The 19121-nt window shown below is 38.4% G+C and overlaps 1 protein-coding gene across 5 annotated transcripts in view; it reads right to left on the reverse strand.

The window, feature by feature from the left end:
• Positions 1-19121, reverse strand: part of WDFY3 (WD repeat and FYVE domain containing 3) — a 166132-nt gene that overhangs the window by 98658 nt on the left and 48353 nt on the right. For 4 of the 5 annotated variants that reach the window (XM_060779293.2, XM_060779294.2, XM_060779292.2 and 1 more), the window contains exons 6-14: positions 18950-19111; positions 18398-18590; positions 13748-13934; positions 10828-10994; positions 10250-10717; positions 9754-9855; positions 5854-6047; positions 2760-3217; positions 659-742 (exon numbers count right to left, since the gene is read on the reverse strand). In XM_060779293.2, the coding sequence (XP_060635276.2) occupies positions 659-742; positions 2760-3217; positions 5854-6047; positions 9754-9855; positions 10250-10717; positions 10828-10994; positions 13748-13934; positions 18398-18590; positions 18950-19111 (2015 nt within the window). The remainder of the gene's footprint in view (positions 1-658; positions 743-2759; positions 3218-5853; positions 6048-9753; positions 9856-10249; positions 10718-10827; positions 10995-13747; positions 13935-18397; positions 18591-18949; positions 19112-19121) is intronic. The other variant, XM_060779296.2, reaches the window with a different exon arrangement.

A 19121-nucleotide genomic window follows, 5' to 3' on the forward strand; every position in this document is an offset into this window, starting at 1 on the left:
GAGAGAGGGAATTTACAATATACTTATTTGCAAATTATTTGAAAATTGATTATTGATTGATTGATTGATTGTGCTATATCTGCCTGGGATACAAGGCAAATTACAATAATTTTAAAAGGTACCAGTAACACAATTATTTTCAAAAGTTAAAAAGTAGTTAAGCATACAAACAACAGTTAGAACACTTTAAACATTTTAAGTATATTTAAAAAAATTAAAAGTCTGAAATACTAAAAAATCAATTTTAAAAAACAGCACACCACTTACAGTTGCACACCCTACAGCTCCATAATTAAAAATTCAGAAATTCAACTAAACAAAAATATTTTCATTAGTAGGCTCAAAGAAAGCAGAAAGGGGGTCAACCGGATTTACTGTGAAAAGGGAAATCCACACTCCGGGAGCAGCCAAGGCAAAGGCTCTCTCCTGAGACCTCACAAACTGTAGCTGCCAAGGTGATGGAACTGAGGAAAAATCATCTCCTCCAAATCTTAATGCTCAAACTGGGTCATATGAGAAGGATACAGTGTTTCCAACTACATATGAACTTGTTAGTGTGCCAGTAAGTTAGTATTTCTTGAAGAATGGAGAAAGAAAGTAATAGAGTTAGGACAAAATAGAGCCAAGAGGTGCAACTGCGCTTAAAGAGGATCAGTACCTTTTCCTGGGCAAAGCTGGTGTGCCCCAAGGAGAGGGGAGAGAAGATTCATTGGACAGGCAAGGAGGGATCTGTTCAGCACGACTACAGACAAAACAGACACAGAATAGAGAGGTTAGAAGCAAAAACAGGACAAGAAGCTTTGTTAGTTTAAGAAACACATTTTGCAGAATTAGTCACACAAGAGACATCACAGAGAACACATAAAAAACAAAGACATACAAAGCAGCAGTAGCATCCAGTGTTTTTACTTTTAAGGGTGAATTCTGTGTTTGTGAAAAAGCCATGTTAATTTGAGTTGTAAGAAATTTTGGAAGTACTTGTAAATAATTCTACATAGTTTGACATCTTGAAACAAATCTTGATATAACAGGTCTAGGTCTGAGTACATACAAGTAAAGTACATTTTCATAAAACAGAATGATATAATAGCTTTAGTAACTATGAGGTTTAAGAGCAAAGAAGGGAGACAGGGGACACATTAATGAAGTATTGGAAAAACAAAAAGGATTAGAGGTCCTTATGCAATGAAGCTAACCTAGATTCCTTAAATTCCAGTATCAACAAGCACCAAAGTACCACTTTATCCTACTGGATGGATTTCTGAACATAATATTGGCCTAAAAGTGGCATCACTGTGATAATTTTTAAAATAAAATACAATGAAAGAGAAATATTTAAGCCTACAGGTAAATGCAGGGAATATCTGGACCGTGATAGCACTCAAGAATAAATTTGGAAAAGCTTGAAGTCTGATAATATTTAGGAGGAATATTTACAAGGAATCACACAAATGTGACAAACACACTCACAATGTGGCACCCTTTCCATAGTAATTGTTCCAATATAGTTTGCTGCAATCAAAACAAATTTGGAGAACCCTAAATACTAACAAATTTTATTTGGAAAAGCTTTCATGGATTTCTACCACTTTACAAGTCAGTGTATCGTGCAGTGTAGTGCTGGCAATCATCAACTCCGAGAAGCCGAGTCAGCTTGTTCAATGGTCAGGAATTCTGGGGAGCTGCAGTTTGAAGATGTTGTGTTATTATGTGTATGTGAATCAGTTTATTTTACAGCTCTAATATCTGCAGCTATTAAATAAATTATCTACAGTCTGAATAGTAAAATAGTGTTCGTATATGTTTTAAACAGGTAAGATAGTGATTTGTTCTACACAACAGAATGGGGAAAACCCCCTACAGTTTATAGTAAACATACTCTCCCTTCTCAGTCGCCTGTAAATATATTCAAAACAGGAAGATGATTGAATGAATGTTTGGTTGGCAAGAGGCAGGAAGTACAAGGTTATTAGGCTTTTAAGGGTTTGAGACAAAGTAGCATCCTGACAGAAACAATTTGCTCAACTTGCATGAAATCCTCACTTCTTCTGGAGGTACAGGAGGTCTGTTTCCCTTTTCTTACTTCCAGAGGACATATATGTTGTTTATACCAGAAATCAGAACATCAAATCTAATCCCTTTCCTTCTTTGCACTGTACTATGTATATAGACAGAACTTTGAGACAATATATCAATATCAGTATCTGGGAACTAAAATATGGCTGACAACTGTAGACTTCATAACAACAACAACAACAACAACAACAACAACATTATTCTTATATCTTGCCACCATCTCCTCAAAGGGACTCAGGGCGGCTTGCAGGGGGCACAAAGTGCCTAAAAACAAACATAAAAGTGAATACAATATAAAAAACAACAAAACACATGCTTATATAAAAACATCATTTCAGACTAAATCAAGCTGCGATTATCTAGTAAATAACTGTAACCATGGCTGGGCTGCAAGGATTAGGAATAAAATAAGTGCCAGTTGCAGTAATGGAGAAAGGGCATGGGATAAAGTTCAGGATGTGCAACTACTACACAAGACAACTAGAGGCTAAATATTCTGAAAGGCTTGATTGAAGAGCCATGTCTTCAAGTCACTACGAAAGGAGGATAGTCTAATCTCCCTGGGGAGGGAGAAATTCCGAATAAACAATACACTAAAAAACATCAAACCACACAGATGACATCCAATATTATTATCAGATAATCACACATTTAGAACTCTATCGCCATCTTATAATTCATACCTGTCAAAAGAATCCGTAGCTACTTTGTAGAAGTAAATAAAGAGCTTGCTGCAATGCCTTAAAATGGGAGACACAGAATCCATGGAGATGAGGTCATCTTCCAAGAGTTTTTGAAATGGCTGGGTATTTGAGGGAAAGATGGTCAAAGGGCTTATTTTCCTGGAGTCTGAGAAGCAGCCAAGTAACCTCACAGCATCAGCCAGTTTTTCATATTGGATTTCTGTTCTGAAGAAGTGTGAGTTGGCTGGCTCATAGCGCATTGCTGCAGTCAAGGTGCATAGCACAGTGTGAACCAGCTCAAACACTTGGTTTTGGTTTACCTTCTCCCAGCCATTCTTAGGAGGAGAACATAAGGATCTTTCCATGGCAACAAGTAATGATGTGACATACACAAATCCACCAACTTTTCTGAAAACTGTTCTTGTGCGATGACTCTCTTTCAGTACAGACAGCAGGGCCTAGAAGAATATTTAGACAAGTTAAAACAAACATAATGCCACTCAGACCAACTATTTTAAAGATTCCTATGCCAATATTATTAGCCATAGACAGTGAACAGTTCCATTATATTTTGCATTGGTCAGACTTCACCTGGAATACTGTTTCCAATTCTGGTCATCACAATTCAAGAAAGTTATTAAGAAATCAGAAACTTTTAACCAAAATGGAAGGTCTGGGAACTACTAAGAGAAACATCTTTAAGGAGCAGAATAGAAGAGAAGATGGAAGGGGACGGGGGTATCACAGTCATTTTTATAAATCTGAAAGAATGTTATATAGAAAATGGAATGAGCTTGTTTTCTGTTGCTCCACAGACTATCATGCCGATAATCTGAATTCAAATTACAAGAAAAAAAACTTTCTATCCAAATATTTGGAAGAGCAGGACAACAGGAGAATAGACTGTCTCAAAGGTGGGCTCTTCTTCTTTGGAGATGCTTAAACAAATTTTGCATGTCCATCTCTCAGGAGTGCATTAACACTGGCATACTTTTAAACAGGGTAAACAAGATGGAACCTAAGAAGAGTTCTGCTAAACCAGACCTAGACTTGTATTCTCTTCCCATGGGAGCAGAAGTTATGTTGCCTCTTTTACAACAATCCTTGGGCACTTATTAAATTATATTTATTACTGATTGCCATTATTTTGTTTTACCCTTGTTCGTTGCCCTGGATCCATTAAGAGTAAGCCAAGATGTGGAAAAATAAAATAAAATGTAACACCAGGGTAAGCTATCAAGTTAACTGACTTTTAACTACTTCATTACCTAGTGTATTTTTCAGATACATTGTGAGAAATCGGTTTTATACCTTGCCTTTCAATATTCTCTATGAAATTGACAGCTGTGCACAGAGATAGTGAGGATCTTAACAGAAGTTACTTTGTTGCTGCTTCTGCTAATGGATTTGAAATTTTGTTTCCTGTCATTTACTGCCCTTTGTCCCCAGTCTATACATGGACAAGAAGTAGAATGATCACTGCCTTTGTTAATATCCCTCTAGATCAGGCATGGGCAAACCCAGGGCTGTAGGCCAGACGTGGCCCTTTGGGCTCTTTGCTCCAGCCCCCATCTGCTTCGGCCCTCCTTTCAGTATGCAGACACAGCAGCCCACTGCATCCCCAGGCTGAGAGGAAGGCTGAAGTGGAGACACGCTGCTGCTCTCTGGAGAGTGTTCGGCACCAGCATGTTTGTCTTCCTTCTTTGGGGCCTGGGAAGATGAGCTGCTGCCTTCCCAGGGCTCAGAGAAGAGCCGGGGAGACACGCCACCAATGAGTACGCTTAACAGTGCCGTTTGTCTCCCTTCTCTGGCCACGGGGAAGGTGGACCGCTGCCTTCCCAGGGCTCAGAGAAGGGCCGGAAAGACATGCCACCAATGAGTACGCTTTAACAGTGCAGTTTGTCTCCCTCCTCTGGCCACGGGGAAGGTGGACCGCTGCCTTCCCAGGGCTCAGAGAAGAACGCGGCAGGCCTCCACATCTCCAATCTGGAAGGCGAGTTGGGAGGAAGGACAGGTGTTGCTGAGAGAGACTGCTCGGCAATGGCCCGAGGAAGGTAACCACCAGCTGAAATGGCTCCGCTGCCATTTCAGTTGGTGCTCCCTGCCTTGCCTTTCTCTCAGCAGGAGGGAGCTCACCTTCTGCCGAGAGAATGGCCTGAGCCCAGACATCCGACAGTGTCTGTAAGACGCTGCCTGCCTCTTCCTCCTTCTGGAATAAGATTGGGGTGAGTAGCCCCAACCTTTTGCTGGGAGGACAGTCAGCCAGATGATGATCCACCCCTTCCACCTTCCTAACCCTAACACCAACCCATCCAGCCTCTCCTGGCTCCACTCCCCCCACCCCTGACCCCAGCCCTGAGCCTTCGGACCCCATCCGTACTCCCTGCTGCCCTGGCCCTTGCGGCCAGGACTAAAAGGCGGCCCCAGGGCAAGAAAGTTTGCCCATGTCTGCTCTAAATCATCTAAATGAAAGCGAAGTTCACATCTAAGAGAAAATTATTTGGATGGTGTGATTTTAATTGATGTTTAATGATTTATCTTTTAATTGTTTGGTTTAAATTGTAATTGTTTATTTTAATATATGTGTGTATAGCATCAAATTGCTGCCTGTTGTAAGGTCGCCTTGAGTCCTCTTTAGGCAAGATACAAATAGGGTAAACAAATAAATAAATAAGATGTAGGTCTGTGACTGACATTCTTATTTTTCTTCTCCTGCATGATTTTAACATCTTTGCCTGATAAAAAAAAGCCAGTGAATCTTTGAAAGCTTACATGATGCATTTTGTGCTTTTAAATTAATTCAGTAAAGATAGTTGTGATTTACTGGATTTTGAATATTGTTGTATTGAAAATTAATTCAGAACACAGTTACACACACCTCAGTCCAAATTATTTATTTTATACATAGAAAATTCTGAGTCTGCTTCATGTGAATGCTGTTTGAAATAATACTTTAAAGTAAGGTCTGAGGGATTTCTTTTACATTGTTTAATTGTAATGTTCGCATTCCTTCCATATGAATGTTTTACTTCTTCACATTTTTAAATAAACAATATTTTAAGAAGACTTAAACATTTTAAGTGATCAAACTTACCCTTAGTATATCGGTTTTCAGCTGCAACTCTGTAGGTGGAGCTGAATGCATCAATCCTAAGAGAGTGCCCATGTCATCATCACCACTTGAGGATAACACCAATTGCTGGATTATCATCAGTGCTTGTTGTCTGCATTGTGGATATTTTACAATGTTATGTACACATCTTGCTCCACCAAATTCCCTGAAGACACCTATAAAAGAAAACAAAGAAAGTAGTACTGTACATACATTTGGTTGAGGCCAGTTGTTCCCAATGTTTGGTCCTCCAGTTGTTTTGGACTTCAACTCCCAGAAATCCCAGCCACCTTAGCAGTTATTATAAATAGCGGGAGCTGAAGCCCAAAACACCTGGAAGATCAAAAGTTGGGAACCTCTGGTCTAGGCATAAATATATCCAACAGCTGCCAACCCCAAAATATCAATAAACATACAGAATTGGAGATCAGAATACATAAAATGCAGAATGCAGAGAGAAAGTGGTTTTGCCAAAGGGATGAAGCTCCACCACATTTTTATGAAACAACAGAAGGATTGGAGAGAAAACTCAAAGAAGCAAAACTCAAATGTTTCTCTGCCCTCCACTTGCACAAGCCTGACCCTGCAACATAATTTTCTGACACTAAATTAATGAACACAGGACATCCCTGACCGCAAACTGCATCTACCAGGTACATAATTCCAAATTGTCAGTTTTTATTTAGAGTGGTCTTTTTTATTCAAGGTGAAAGACTTGTACTGTTCCTTGGAATTACCTAATGTAGCATCCTTCTTACATTTTGAACAATGTGAATGTCTCCATTGTGCATGCAATACAACAGACAAGAAAGGAGATGGCTTTATTTTCGATAAAAGATTAGCTATAGTGATCTGAGGACTGGACTATGACTCTGTAGAGTAGTCACACCAATAGAGTACTGACTTAAGAAAGATATTGGTGAGAGAGAAATGTCTTCAATTTGGTCATTTATGAAATGTAATAACTTCTGACAAGTGAGTTCTCAAGGTAGCATCAACTAGTTATGACATTCAAGCTCAGAAAAGACTGAAATAAAAATTTCTTCCATCACTGGTATCAAAGAAAATTGCAAAAAAGAGAGATTGTTCAGCAGGAAATTTGAGTTGTAGTAGAGGAAATGCCTCAGAGTAGGAGATTTGGGGGGCCCTGGTGGCACAGTGGATTAAACTGCTGAGCTACTGAACTTGCTGACCTAAAGGTTGGCGGTTCGAATCTGGTGAAGGGTGAGCTCCTGCTCTTAGCTCTAGCTTCTGCCACCCTAGCAGTTCAAAAAATATGCAAATGTGAGTAGATCAATAGGTACAATCTTGGCAGGAAGATAATGGCACTACATGCAGTCATGACCTTGGCCTTGGAGGTGTCGATGGACAACACTGGCTCAGTCTTACAAATGGAGATGAGCACCACACCCCAGAGCCGGACACAGGGAAAACCTTTACTACTTTTACTAGGAGATTCGGGAATGCTTAGTATTTTTCAGAGTTCCCAAACCTCCTGTGGACATGGCTGCATAGACTGATACCTGAACTTGTTCCACTGGGACTTACAGGATATGCAGTCCCTTTGATAATTTAATACTCCACGCAAGGAGTATGATTCATTCCAGAATGATTTCCTGTCTACTTCCTTCTTTTGGGTGGGTGGCTGAACGTGCTTTTTATATTTTTCTCCTACCAATATCTTCTTCAATACATTCTCTCCAAAGGGTATTTTCCCTTTTAATGCTATATTCACTAGCTTGGTCCTGGACATCTGGATAGCTTCCCAGCGTTTAAGCCATCAGGACTTTCTGCCCACAGCAGTTCCTGAAATTGACCTGGCAGCAAGTGCTGCTGCATAATAGCTAACATCAGCTACATTTTGTAACACTTTATCTAACCTACGCAAAATATTTTAAAGTAAGAGCACTTATATTTTCTGCACACCTGCTCTTGTGAACAATTACTTTCTATTGCTTTATACCAGCAGTGACAGAGGAGTAAATGACATACAAGTACCCTCCTCTCTACCTGTTCTCCAACTTTTGATCCACTAAAATGAAGAGTATGCATCTAGACAGAAAAACTGTTAAAACAGTTGTAATTTTACCAATTAGTCAGTAAAATCAGGTTGTATCAGGAAGTCACAACTCTAATGAAAAGCTTGTAAAATCAATATTGCAGTTGTTCTCTTCTCTTCTCTTCTATTTATTTATTTATTTCGCACATTTCTACCCTGCCCTTCTCAACCCCCAAGGGGGGACTCAATCTATCTAGTTCTATTTCAGCTTACATAATTACAAGTGAGGAGTTAACTTCATGGTCCATTCCATTACGCCAGTGTTTTTGGCAAGATTGTTTAGGCAGACAGGTGAAACCATAGGAGGCTTACAAACCTTCTGTAAAGTATTACAGTGAGGAAGAGAGCATACGTATCAGTCATAGAAAGGAACAAGGTTGAACCAGTAGTGCCTCACTGATCCACAATCCCTGTTTATACTAAAAAATTCTAATTCTATAAACATATCAGGCCAAGTTCAAATATTCATCAAATAAGCATGCTCTCTGCTACAGGGCTGGGGAAAAATCTTTCATCTGAGAACACTGATAAAATACAAACATATATCATACTAAGCATTAACATCTGAACATTCAAAAGATAAAATAACCTACAAACTGTCTGCAGACGCACTAAAAAAATTCAACAAATGCCACGTTCTGCAAAGGGCAAGAGGGATCCTCTCACGTGTGCAGCTCTGGACAAGTCTACATAGGGACCACCAAATGCAGTGCCCCAAACACAAATCAAGGAACATGAAAGGCACTGCAGACTAATTCAATCAGAGAAGTCAGACATAGCAGAGCACCTGATGAACTAACTTGGACACAGTATATTATTTGAGAACACAAAAACGCTGGACCACTCTAACAACCACCCTGTCAGACTACACAGAGAAACCGTTCAAATCCACAAGCATGTGGACAATTTCAACAGAAATGAACCATGAAAATGAACACAATCTGGCTACCAGTATGTAAAAACTCTAAAATCAGGACAGTAAATAAAGAACAGCACTCTGAAAACAGGGGAACTCCAGACAGGAAATAATTAGGGCCAGCTAACATCTCCCAACAAAGGATTACCCCAGGCAGGAAATTGCCAAACTTTGAAGCGGCAAGGCTATTCAATGCTAATCAAGGTGGTCAACTGCAACTATCACACTTGCCTCAAACAGACAAGAGTTCTTTCACCCACCCTGGACATTCCACAGATATATAAATTCCATTTGTCTAGTTTCCAACAGACCTCTCAACCTCTGAGGATGCCTGCCATAGATGTGGGCGAAATGTCAGGAGAGAATGCTTTTGAAACATGGCCACACAGCCCGGAAAACTCACAGCAATTTGATAAAATAATGTCTGAACCATTTTTAGATTACAGTGATAAGAAGGAAGAGGGGATGGTGGGGATTTAGCTTCTTATTTGATCTAAAGTACCATGCTCAAATAATGTGATCAGTCATTTATCTCAGCTCTAAAATTCACAGATAATAGTAGGAGGAAAAAGAAGGGCTGAAAAATATTACAAAGTCAATCAAGAGTTTTCAATATATATACTTTTTAATTCATACATTTTAAAACTGCAGATTTAATAATATAATAGGGTGATGCCAGAACTAACTTCATCTTCTGTAACTGACAGCAATTGACATGCTACCAAGGAAATGGTCAAGTAGTTTTGATCAAGCAAATTAAATAAAGCATTCTGCTTTTTTATTCTTCTTCTCCATAAATATAAAAAAATGTTCTTTCCACATCTCAAGAGATCAGATACAAAACCAGAGACTAAATCCACTTAAAAAGGCAGAGCTCCAATCAATATCTCAGTCATACGGACAATACCTGCATTTGTGTTTGATCCTTGGAGTAGTGCTGTCAAGGTCTCCATGACCAGTAAAGCAAGTTGCTTTTGGTCTTCAAATATACTGTTGTTCCTTGAGTCCCCTAGAAAATATTTTTAAAAGTTACAATGAAAAAAAAATGTTTTTTGTATTTTATATCGATCTTTCCTACTTACAAACATTAAAAAATGTGTTCCTTTCTGCTTTTGCCATCCTCTTCTTTAATTCTGAAAGACACTCCTATATTAAATGTGAGCTCCAGTGTACAACTATTAGGAAAAATATATGTTCAGTAATAGAGACTTCATATATCTTTTGAAGGTGGCTAGCAGGAAAAGAAATGTAAAATTCACATATAAAATTACATATATTTTGGGAACAGCAATATTAACTTTGGAAGAAGAAATGAAATAAGCATATGCATTTCCCATAGTACAACAAAAGCGCTAGTGAAGTTCTATAAAAAAATGAATTTAAAAGAAGGAACAACAACCTACCTTGATCATTCAGAGCCTGGGCAGGATCTTTCAAAAGAGCTGCATATTTATGTAAAAGGTTCACCATCACCTCTAGAAGTCCCACCTCCCTGAAGACATCCTTGAAGATGTAGTCATGCCGCGTAAACTTAAGCAGAGTCTTCATTGCAATGATGCTACAAGGATAAGAAGTGCTGGACTTTAAGAGGATACTGACACTAATGAGTTCTTTGCAAGGTATGTAATTCAAGCTAAAGACGACAAATTCAAGTATCTCAAAGTATTTGGCCTGTACTTCTGGAAGTTTGGAAATTTTCTCTGCAAACTGAGACAAAGTGTGTTGGGATTCCAGGATGAAGTAGTTGGCATTGTCTGCAATGTATATATTTAAGATGGCATCAAGGATAATTTGTGCAAGGTAGCTGGTTTTTGCTTTCAGAAAAGCATTCTGTAGGACAGAGAAGGCTTGGATATTCCTCACATTGTGACCTGCGGCAAGAAGAAAGAAACATCAGATAGTTCTTTATGAAAAGGCGGTTGTTCAAAACACAACAGGGAGAGCACACAATGTACCCTTTTTAAAGAAAATTTAGCCTCACCTTTGCCAGCAGGCTGTGGGACAGCAAATCCAGGCAACAGGAAAGGTGCCCCTGTAGTAACACCAGCTGGTTTTAATTCATTGACACCGTATGTTGTTAATGAGGTTATCAGATTAACCAAGTCCTTCAAAGCATCCTTAGATTCTGCCTCTTTTGCTTGTTCTAACCTGAAGGACAAGAAAAAACCCCACTCATTTAAATGCAAGGCCATTAATTGTTTTAGATCCAAAACTGAAACATCTTTATAAAAAATAATTACAGCAAAATTCAGTATTTTATATAATTTGTTTCTAGGCCCATTGTTCACATGGGCATATTGTGAAAAGAGTCTTTCACTTACACTAAATTGATTTGGGGAGAAAAGTGTGCAATTTAGAGTTGGCAGCAGACATCCCCATACTTCAGATCCAACTTATCTTCGAGACCGCATCTTCTATGAACCGGTATGTTGGGGAGGCCCTTCTCTTGGCCCCACCACCATCACAGGTGCAGTTGATGAGGACAAGAGAGAGGGTCTTCTCGGTGGTGGCTCCCGGGGTCGGGATGCCCTCCCTAGAGAAATTAGATTAGCCCCAAATTGCCAAACCTTCCGTTCAAGCCTAAAAACATGGCTATTTACATGGGCCTTTATGACATTGACCATTGTTATCTGGCACTTTAGTTTGTATTTGAAGAAACCCAATGATCCACAGGTATGACTGTGTTTTAGAATTTTTTAAATTGACATTGCCCATTGTTTGTATTCAGTCAAATTGTGTATTGTTTTGATGGTATGTAATTCTATTTTATGTGTTTTGAGTGCTTTGTTAGCTACCCCTAGTCTCTTCGTGGAGATGGTGGAGGGGTACAAATAAAGTTTTTTAAAAATATATTATTATTATTATTAGTAGTAGTATTAGTATTATTATTCTGTTTTAGAATTACATTTGGACATGAAGGATCTCATCAGGTAAGAAGAAGAAAAAATCAGAAAGAAGCAGAAAAGATATTAGCAGATATTTTGAAAGTCATAGCCAGCATTTCAAATTGTACCTGGAAATGAATCAATATTGAAGTATTTTCATGAAACTACATAATGCTTATCCTGCACTATCTGTACTAATTGATATTTTCTTTGTACTGCATACAAAGGCAATTTGTGTATATTTTTAAACCTCCGGGTGGTTTGGGCTGAGGACAACTGAAAAAACATTTCTTCCCATACCAATTTGCTCCATCCCTAAAAAAAATGATCAAAAAAGCATCAGGCTACTTGTCAAAAGGCAACTGGAAAAAATATAATTTAGAGATATTACTCAAGCCTGCAAAAACATTCAGTATTAATCCTCACAATCTCATCTAAACATCAAATGTAATTCCAATGTAATGAATGTCAAGTCATTGTTTATACCAACACCAGATTATTCTCATGCGAAATGTAAGTTGGAAATGCTTCTCTATTTGATCCGGCTAGTGGATTAAGGCTAGCAATTAAAGGAGAAAAACAGAGCCTGACAGCTGAAACTACCATAACAGATTGACCCACTATCACTGTTAGACTATGTAAACATCCTTGCAGAAGAAAGGAACCAATGCTGTGATGCTACATGAAAATCCTGGGTGCTCATAAAAACCTTGTAGTTTTGCAAACCAGTCACTATTAATTTTCCTAAGACAGCTACATCAAGTATATTTAATCAAAGTAAGCTAAAGACACCTCTGGATTGATAAGCAAGGAAAAGACAGAATTACAACAATTATGCTATTTCTTTTATTCATAACCCACTTTTCTCCCAACATAGGAACCAAAGATTCTTATAATAAAGAATTAAATAAAATAGAGCTGCTTCAAAAAGCAAACTAATAATTACACAAGCTATCCTATTTAAAACATTGAAGTCATTTTAAAACCAAGAAGAAAAATATAATGCGCACATGCACACATATGCAGACTAAGACCTCTCTGCACAACCACCTAATCACCAAATGCCTGTTAAAATATGAAGATAAGCAGAGAGGGGGCTAAGTCTGGTGACTTGTGGAAGAGAAGATCCGAAAAGATCTTCTCACATGTTTCTACCAAACAGTACTGTGAAACTGAAAGCCTTCCTCCATCTCATGGGAGATAGTTTTTACCATAGGATATATAAGGCTTTGAAAGTCATAGCCAGCACTTTAAATTGTGCCTGGAAATGAACCTGGTTTTCAACCAACTGGAACCACTCCTGATCAGTAGATTTGGACTGCTATAAGGTCCAAAAAGTCATATATCTAAACTAGTCATGGTCCTAGTTAACATCTCATCCGTTTAATTCATGTTCTCATACCGTTTTGTTCATTAGGTATACACGAAACAGTACACTCCCCTCTGGCACGGATATATCAGTGAAATGAAAGGAAAAAGGGAACAGTAACCATTTGATTGGGTGATTTTCGGCACTCGGTGCTTGGCGTGTTTGGCTGATGGCCCTGGCAGGCCCTCTTACTCGGTGTTCGGTGTGCTTGGATATAGGTGCTGGCAGGGCCTACAGCACCAAGTGCCTCTTCTTCAGTGCTCGGCGTCCTCAGATGTAGACTTTGGCAGGGCCTACAGGCCCTGGCCTCACCTAGCACCAAATAACTTTTATTCAGCGCTCAGTGTGCTCGGATGTAGGCCCTGGCACGCTCTGGCAGGGCCTACAGCCAAGCGCCTCTTATTCGGTGCTCGGCAGTCAGCTGTAGCACTGGTGCTTTGCCATCAATGGGCTAAATTCAGACTCTTAAACTGAAATGCAATATAATTTTGCATATAGGCCCCCTCCCTCTGCATTTTAAGTTATAAGGTTCAAGTTTCAGCTGTGTTTTCAAATAAATAATAAAATTATATAAAAATAGACCTTGCAAAGAGAAACTATAAAGCCACTTTAAAAAAGAAAAAAGAAATAAAATATGGCTTACATACCTGAGTAAGAGATCAAAGAGGAAATTATATCCTTGCCATATCCTAAAATCATCTAAAAGTGTTTGAGAGACATCACTGGAATCTTTGAGGAAGCAAGAAAGACCAGCAAACATCTCAACTATTTCTAAGGGAGAAAGGTCATCGGATTGCTGCATGTTCTGAATACATGTTGACAGGCATTCTTTTTCTGGAAAGATTAAAAAAAACCCATATTTTTCAAATTATATTTAAAGCACAATTTATTTCTCCAAATTCATTATGAACCAATTAATACAAGCATATGACTATTCATATGCTTGTGCCCCATGCAACTGTCTTAGGTCAAAACCTAACATTTCAATGTTAATAATATATTTTAAAAGATGGTCTTCTTTATAAATATCACACTTTACAAAAATCATCTCATGTAAGTTTCTCATAATTATTTTACAATGAATACATGAAATACAGTAATTGGGTTTAATAACTATAAGAAAGAAAAGCTGATTATTTGAGACATCTACCCTATATACTCACATACAGGTCTATAAATTTAGTCAAAAAATCAACACCCCAAAAAGTGGGTCAATCTATTCATGGGTCAATGTGACTACTGGGGCTCATCATCATCATCATCATCATCTCCATCTGAGAATGCTCTAGGCAATTTACAGGTAAATTGTAAAAGATAAAATACATACATACAAAAATTAAAAATTAACAGGGATCGAATGCTCTAGTAAAAAGCCAGGTCTTAAGTGCTTGAGTAAAAGGCCCTAAGTCACGCATGCCTCTCATGTAGGGCGGCAAGGAATTCCATAAGGCAGGGGCAGAAATAGAAAAAGCCCTGCGTCTGGTCCTTATCAAAAAGGGAACTATCTCCTCTGAGTAGATTGCCAAAAAACAAACAAACAGATTTTTGTCTCTAATAGAAGCACCTACCCCTCTATTTTCTCCCCCATGGCACCACTTCTGGCCTTTTTGAATGCCTTGGTGGGAATATGATGGTGTTGTACAGGGGCAACTGGCTCCCTGAAACAGCAATGCTCCTTTCTCTTCTCCATGGAATGACACCCAACCACAGGTTATATAAAAAGCCATCGTTTCAGCCCCAAAACCTGCTCTTCAATTATACATGAGCATATATGGCAACCTTTCCAGATTTCCAAGTCCAGAAAATATACAAAATAGGAACTTGGATATCTGTTTGGGTTTTACACAAATACTTCATCTGAGACAGATGTCTCCCTTCTGCTTTTCAGAACGTACAGAGTAGCTTTCAAATGTTAATTTCTTCTATCACATTTTTAAAAGAAAGCATATTTTCCCATGTATGCTTCTCTAACATTCCCGGAAATCTGAATAAACCTGATCTCCAGACATGGGCAAGACCAACAAAGAATACATAAAATATATATATTGTGCTAAAGGATAGAAATCCTAATTTCATTACAACAGTGGTTCCCAACATTTTTTTGACCATGGACCATTTGACCAGAGACCACTTTGACCAGAAACCAATTTGACCAGGGACCACGCTCCAACATTAGTACCAAAAGAGTTATGAATCAGTTTGTGGTCGACTTTAGATTTGGTTTAGTTATTTGCTGATTCAGAAAACTGCATTGACTGGACCACATCAGCTCTAGTTTCTGATACAGAACATACACCATCCAGTCGTCACCATCTGCTCGCCCACAGAAAACCATATTTAATTATCCTCGGTACTATAAGAGGGCTTTGTGAAACCAGTCACTCTCGTTGCAACGGTGTAGTAACAGTGAGGCTGCGGACCATATTTTAATTCTTGCAGACCACTGTTGGTCCATAGACCACAGGTTGGGAACCACTACATTACAGCCATGAATTTCACTGCGTTAGGACAAGTCATCCACCTCTATACTCTGGTTGTAGTCTTGCACCAATTGAATACAAAAGTTTTAAATAATTATATCATTTTTTGAAAAATGAAATATTCAAAGCACCCTCTTGTTTCTTGCACACCAAAATACTGTATACCAACATGCTTTATGTAAACATAGTGGAGGCTGAAAGTGTTTATCTAGAAACTAACCTATCATAATCTATTCTACTTATAAATAAATCTAGTACTATTGTTTCTAGATCAATAGAAGATTGAGCTATACCAAACGAAAAGGAAAAGGAAAAGAAAGGGGCTGGGGAAGCAAGAGGGGGAAGAGCAGGAAAACAAAAGAAGAACAGTAACTTTGGATTGAATCTTAATAATCAAAACCATTTTACAAGCACCAGAATGTCCTAGAATAAATAAAATTTGACCTTTAAGATAATTGTGGCAAATTATACCATTTAAAAAAATGATTTTGTGAGTCTGTAAGGATAATTAAAGAATAGATTTGGAAAAACTGAAAAGCAGAGGCCAATGTTAACAGCGATGATTACTGAATCCATTAATGTTACTCAAGAGTGTCAGGTTTCTATGTTAACGAAAAACAATGCTCCCGCTTTAGAAGACAATTAGGATTTCAAAATTTGAGTTCACCTTTAAAACTTTCATGAAGTGAGCATATGTTACACCAGAGATTCCCAAACAAGCGTATGTCTACCACCATTGGGACATAGAGGTAGAAGTGGGGCACAATGGTCAGAAGTACTGTTGCATTTTAAATTACTAATGAGATTATTATTTTACTTTATTTTCCCATTACAGTGATAAATATTATTTCCAAAACGATTACAGCCATTTTCATGTTTGTGTGTTTAATGGTTACTGTAGCAGTTAACATTAAACTAAACAACTATGGAACCATTAATGAAATTATTTTCCCACTTACTGCTTATAATATGTGTAAATATCTTTAAAAGTTACCACAAATGCCATGTGAAATGATAATAAATATTTAAATGTCCTTCTAAAAGAGCAAGCTTTTTCACATTTCATGTTGGGTTTTCTGATAGAGTTTAAGCTGTTGTGTGATCCCTTGAAAAAGATCTAGGAGTCCTCGTGGACAAGTTAAACACAAGTCAACAATGTCATGTGGCAGCTAAAAAAGCCAATGGGATTCTGGCCTGCATATAAATAAGAGTATAGTGTCTAGATCCCGGGAAGTCATGCTATCCCTCTATTCTGCCTTGGTCAGACCATACATGGAATCAGTGTCCAAGGGAGATGTCACCAAGCTAGAATATGTTCAGAGAAGAGTGACAGAAATGATCAAAGGTCTGGAGAACAAGCCCTATGAGGAGTGGCTTAAAGAGCTCAGCATGGTTAGCCTGCAGAAGAAAAGGCTGAAAGGAGACATGATGACCATGTATGTGAGGAGAAGTCATAGGGAGGAGGGAGCAAGCTTGTTTTCTGCTGCCCTGGAGACTAGGACACAATGGAACAATAGCTTCAAACTACAAGAAAGGAGATACCACCTGAACATTAGGAAGAACTTTTTAACCGTGAGAGCTGTTCAACCGTGGAACAGTGGAACTCTCTACCCCGGAGTGTGGTGGAGGCTTTTAAGCAGAGGATGGTCATTTGTCGGGGGTGCTTTGAATGTGATTTTCCTGCTTCTTGGCAGGGGCTTGGACTGGATGGCCCATGAGGTCTCTTCCAACTCTATGATTCTAATTGTTTGTCAAGTTTCAAGTTAGCAGGCTCCCAATTATATATGGTAAAAAGCTAAACAATATTTCCTAACACAGGACTCTGAATCAGATATCATAAGATGTTGAATATCAGCGGCAAATATAGGGTATTTTGAGAATCTATATAAATAAAAATGTAATGTTCATTTGTGGGATTAACATAACTCAAAAACCCATGACCAACAGAAAACACTAAAAGAGTTTTTAGTTTGGGAGTTGTAGTTCACCTCCACCCAGAGAGTACTGTAGACTCAAACAATGATGGATCTGGACCAAACTTGGCACAAATATTCCATATGCTCAAATATGCACACAAATGGAGTGTGGGGAAAATAGACCTTGACATTTGGGATTTGTAGTTACTGGGATTTATAATTCACCTACAATCAAAGAGCATTCTGAACCCCATGAACGACAGAATTGGGGCAAACTTCCCACAGAAAAACCCCCATAACCAACAGAAAATACTTAAAACCATCGAGTCCAACTCCCTTCAACAGGGCAGGAAAATGTAATCAAAGCCCTCCTGACAAAGAGCCATCCAGCCTTAGACATAGACAGATATATATTATTCACACATACAGATATAGTATCCTAGATTTGAAAGGAACCCTTAAAGAAGGACAATTATATGTTGCCTGTTCCAGAGTAGGCAACCCAGACAATCTCTACATCAACACTGACAAAGAAATGGCAAAAAATACTGCTTACTCACAAGCAGAAAGATATTACATATATTAAAAACCAACACTTTAACATCACTTTATTTTCCAGATCACTAGACTGGGCCACAGCAACGTGTGGTAGGGGATGGCTAATATTTAATAAATACTATCTGGTTTCACAATCCTAGGAGAAATTATGGGATAAAATCTGCCATCTTGTTCCATGACAAACTAGATAAGAGTTTTGTCTCAATCTCTCTTCAATCCCTTTTTTTGATGAAAATTTATGCAGCCATATTATTCATACAATTCAAGTACATAACTAGTATTTTTTTACAGAAATACAGAATTTTTATACAAAATGTTCCATTGTTATTAAAAGTATACAAACCGTGAATGTATTTCACTACATTGACACTAAGGCCATGACGTGATATGGTCATTAGTACTTCCCCCGCACTCTTCCGCCAAGGCAGGTTATAGGGAGGGCACCATGAGGTTATTGCACTGAATAGAAGCTGAAGATCATCTTTCTGGGCAAGCTCTTCTGCCGGGGACACAAAGCTGCACAGTTTCACTAGGATCTGAAACAAAAGGCCACAGATTTCACTAAAATACCCTGAAATTCTAACAAATCATTATTGCACACAACTCTTTAGTGGGATTATCGTTTAAACTGTTGATGAAAGAACAGCGATCAGCAATTCTTTGAAATCAGTTCAGTCTATTTCTTTGGATAAAGGACAAACCAAAATGCCACCATGCAATTACAAAAGGTTTCACAATCAGTGACTAATTTCTTATAGAGTAGATATAATTTAAACAATCTAAATCAATATAACTGGGGGGAAAACTTGCTTAAATCCCTTGCTTCCCCATCCAGTCTTTTAGCAAGAGAACCTGCCTCTAAAATGTTTTACTCGATATGTCACAAGTAATTTACCTGCACAAACACTTTCTGTAAAAGAGCTCTCCGCTCCGCTAGAGGCAGCTCATTCTGTGCTCCTCCAGCCGCCTCAGGCACATGTGGAAGGTCAAAAAACAGATAGAGACACTTCACAAGTGTGGAAGGCACTGACATTGTTGTCATGCAGTCCACTGTTTTCTGCAGAGGA

The sequence above is a fragment of the Anolis sagrei genome, chromosome 5 (genome assembly GCF_037176765.1).
Source record: "Anolis sagrei isolate rAnoSag1 chromosome 5, rAnoSag1.mat, whole genome shotgun sequence".
Lineage (NCBI taxonomy): Eukaryota > Metazoa > Chordata > Lepidosauria > Squamata > Dactyloidae > Anolis > Anolis sagrei.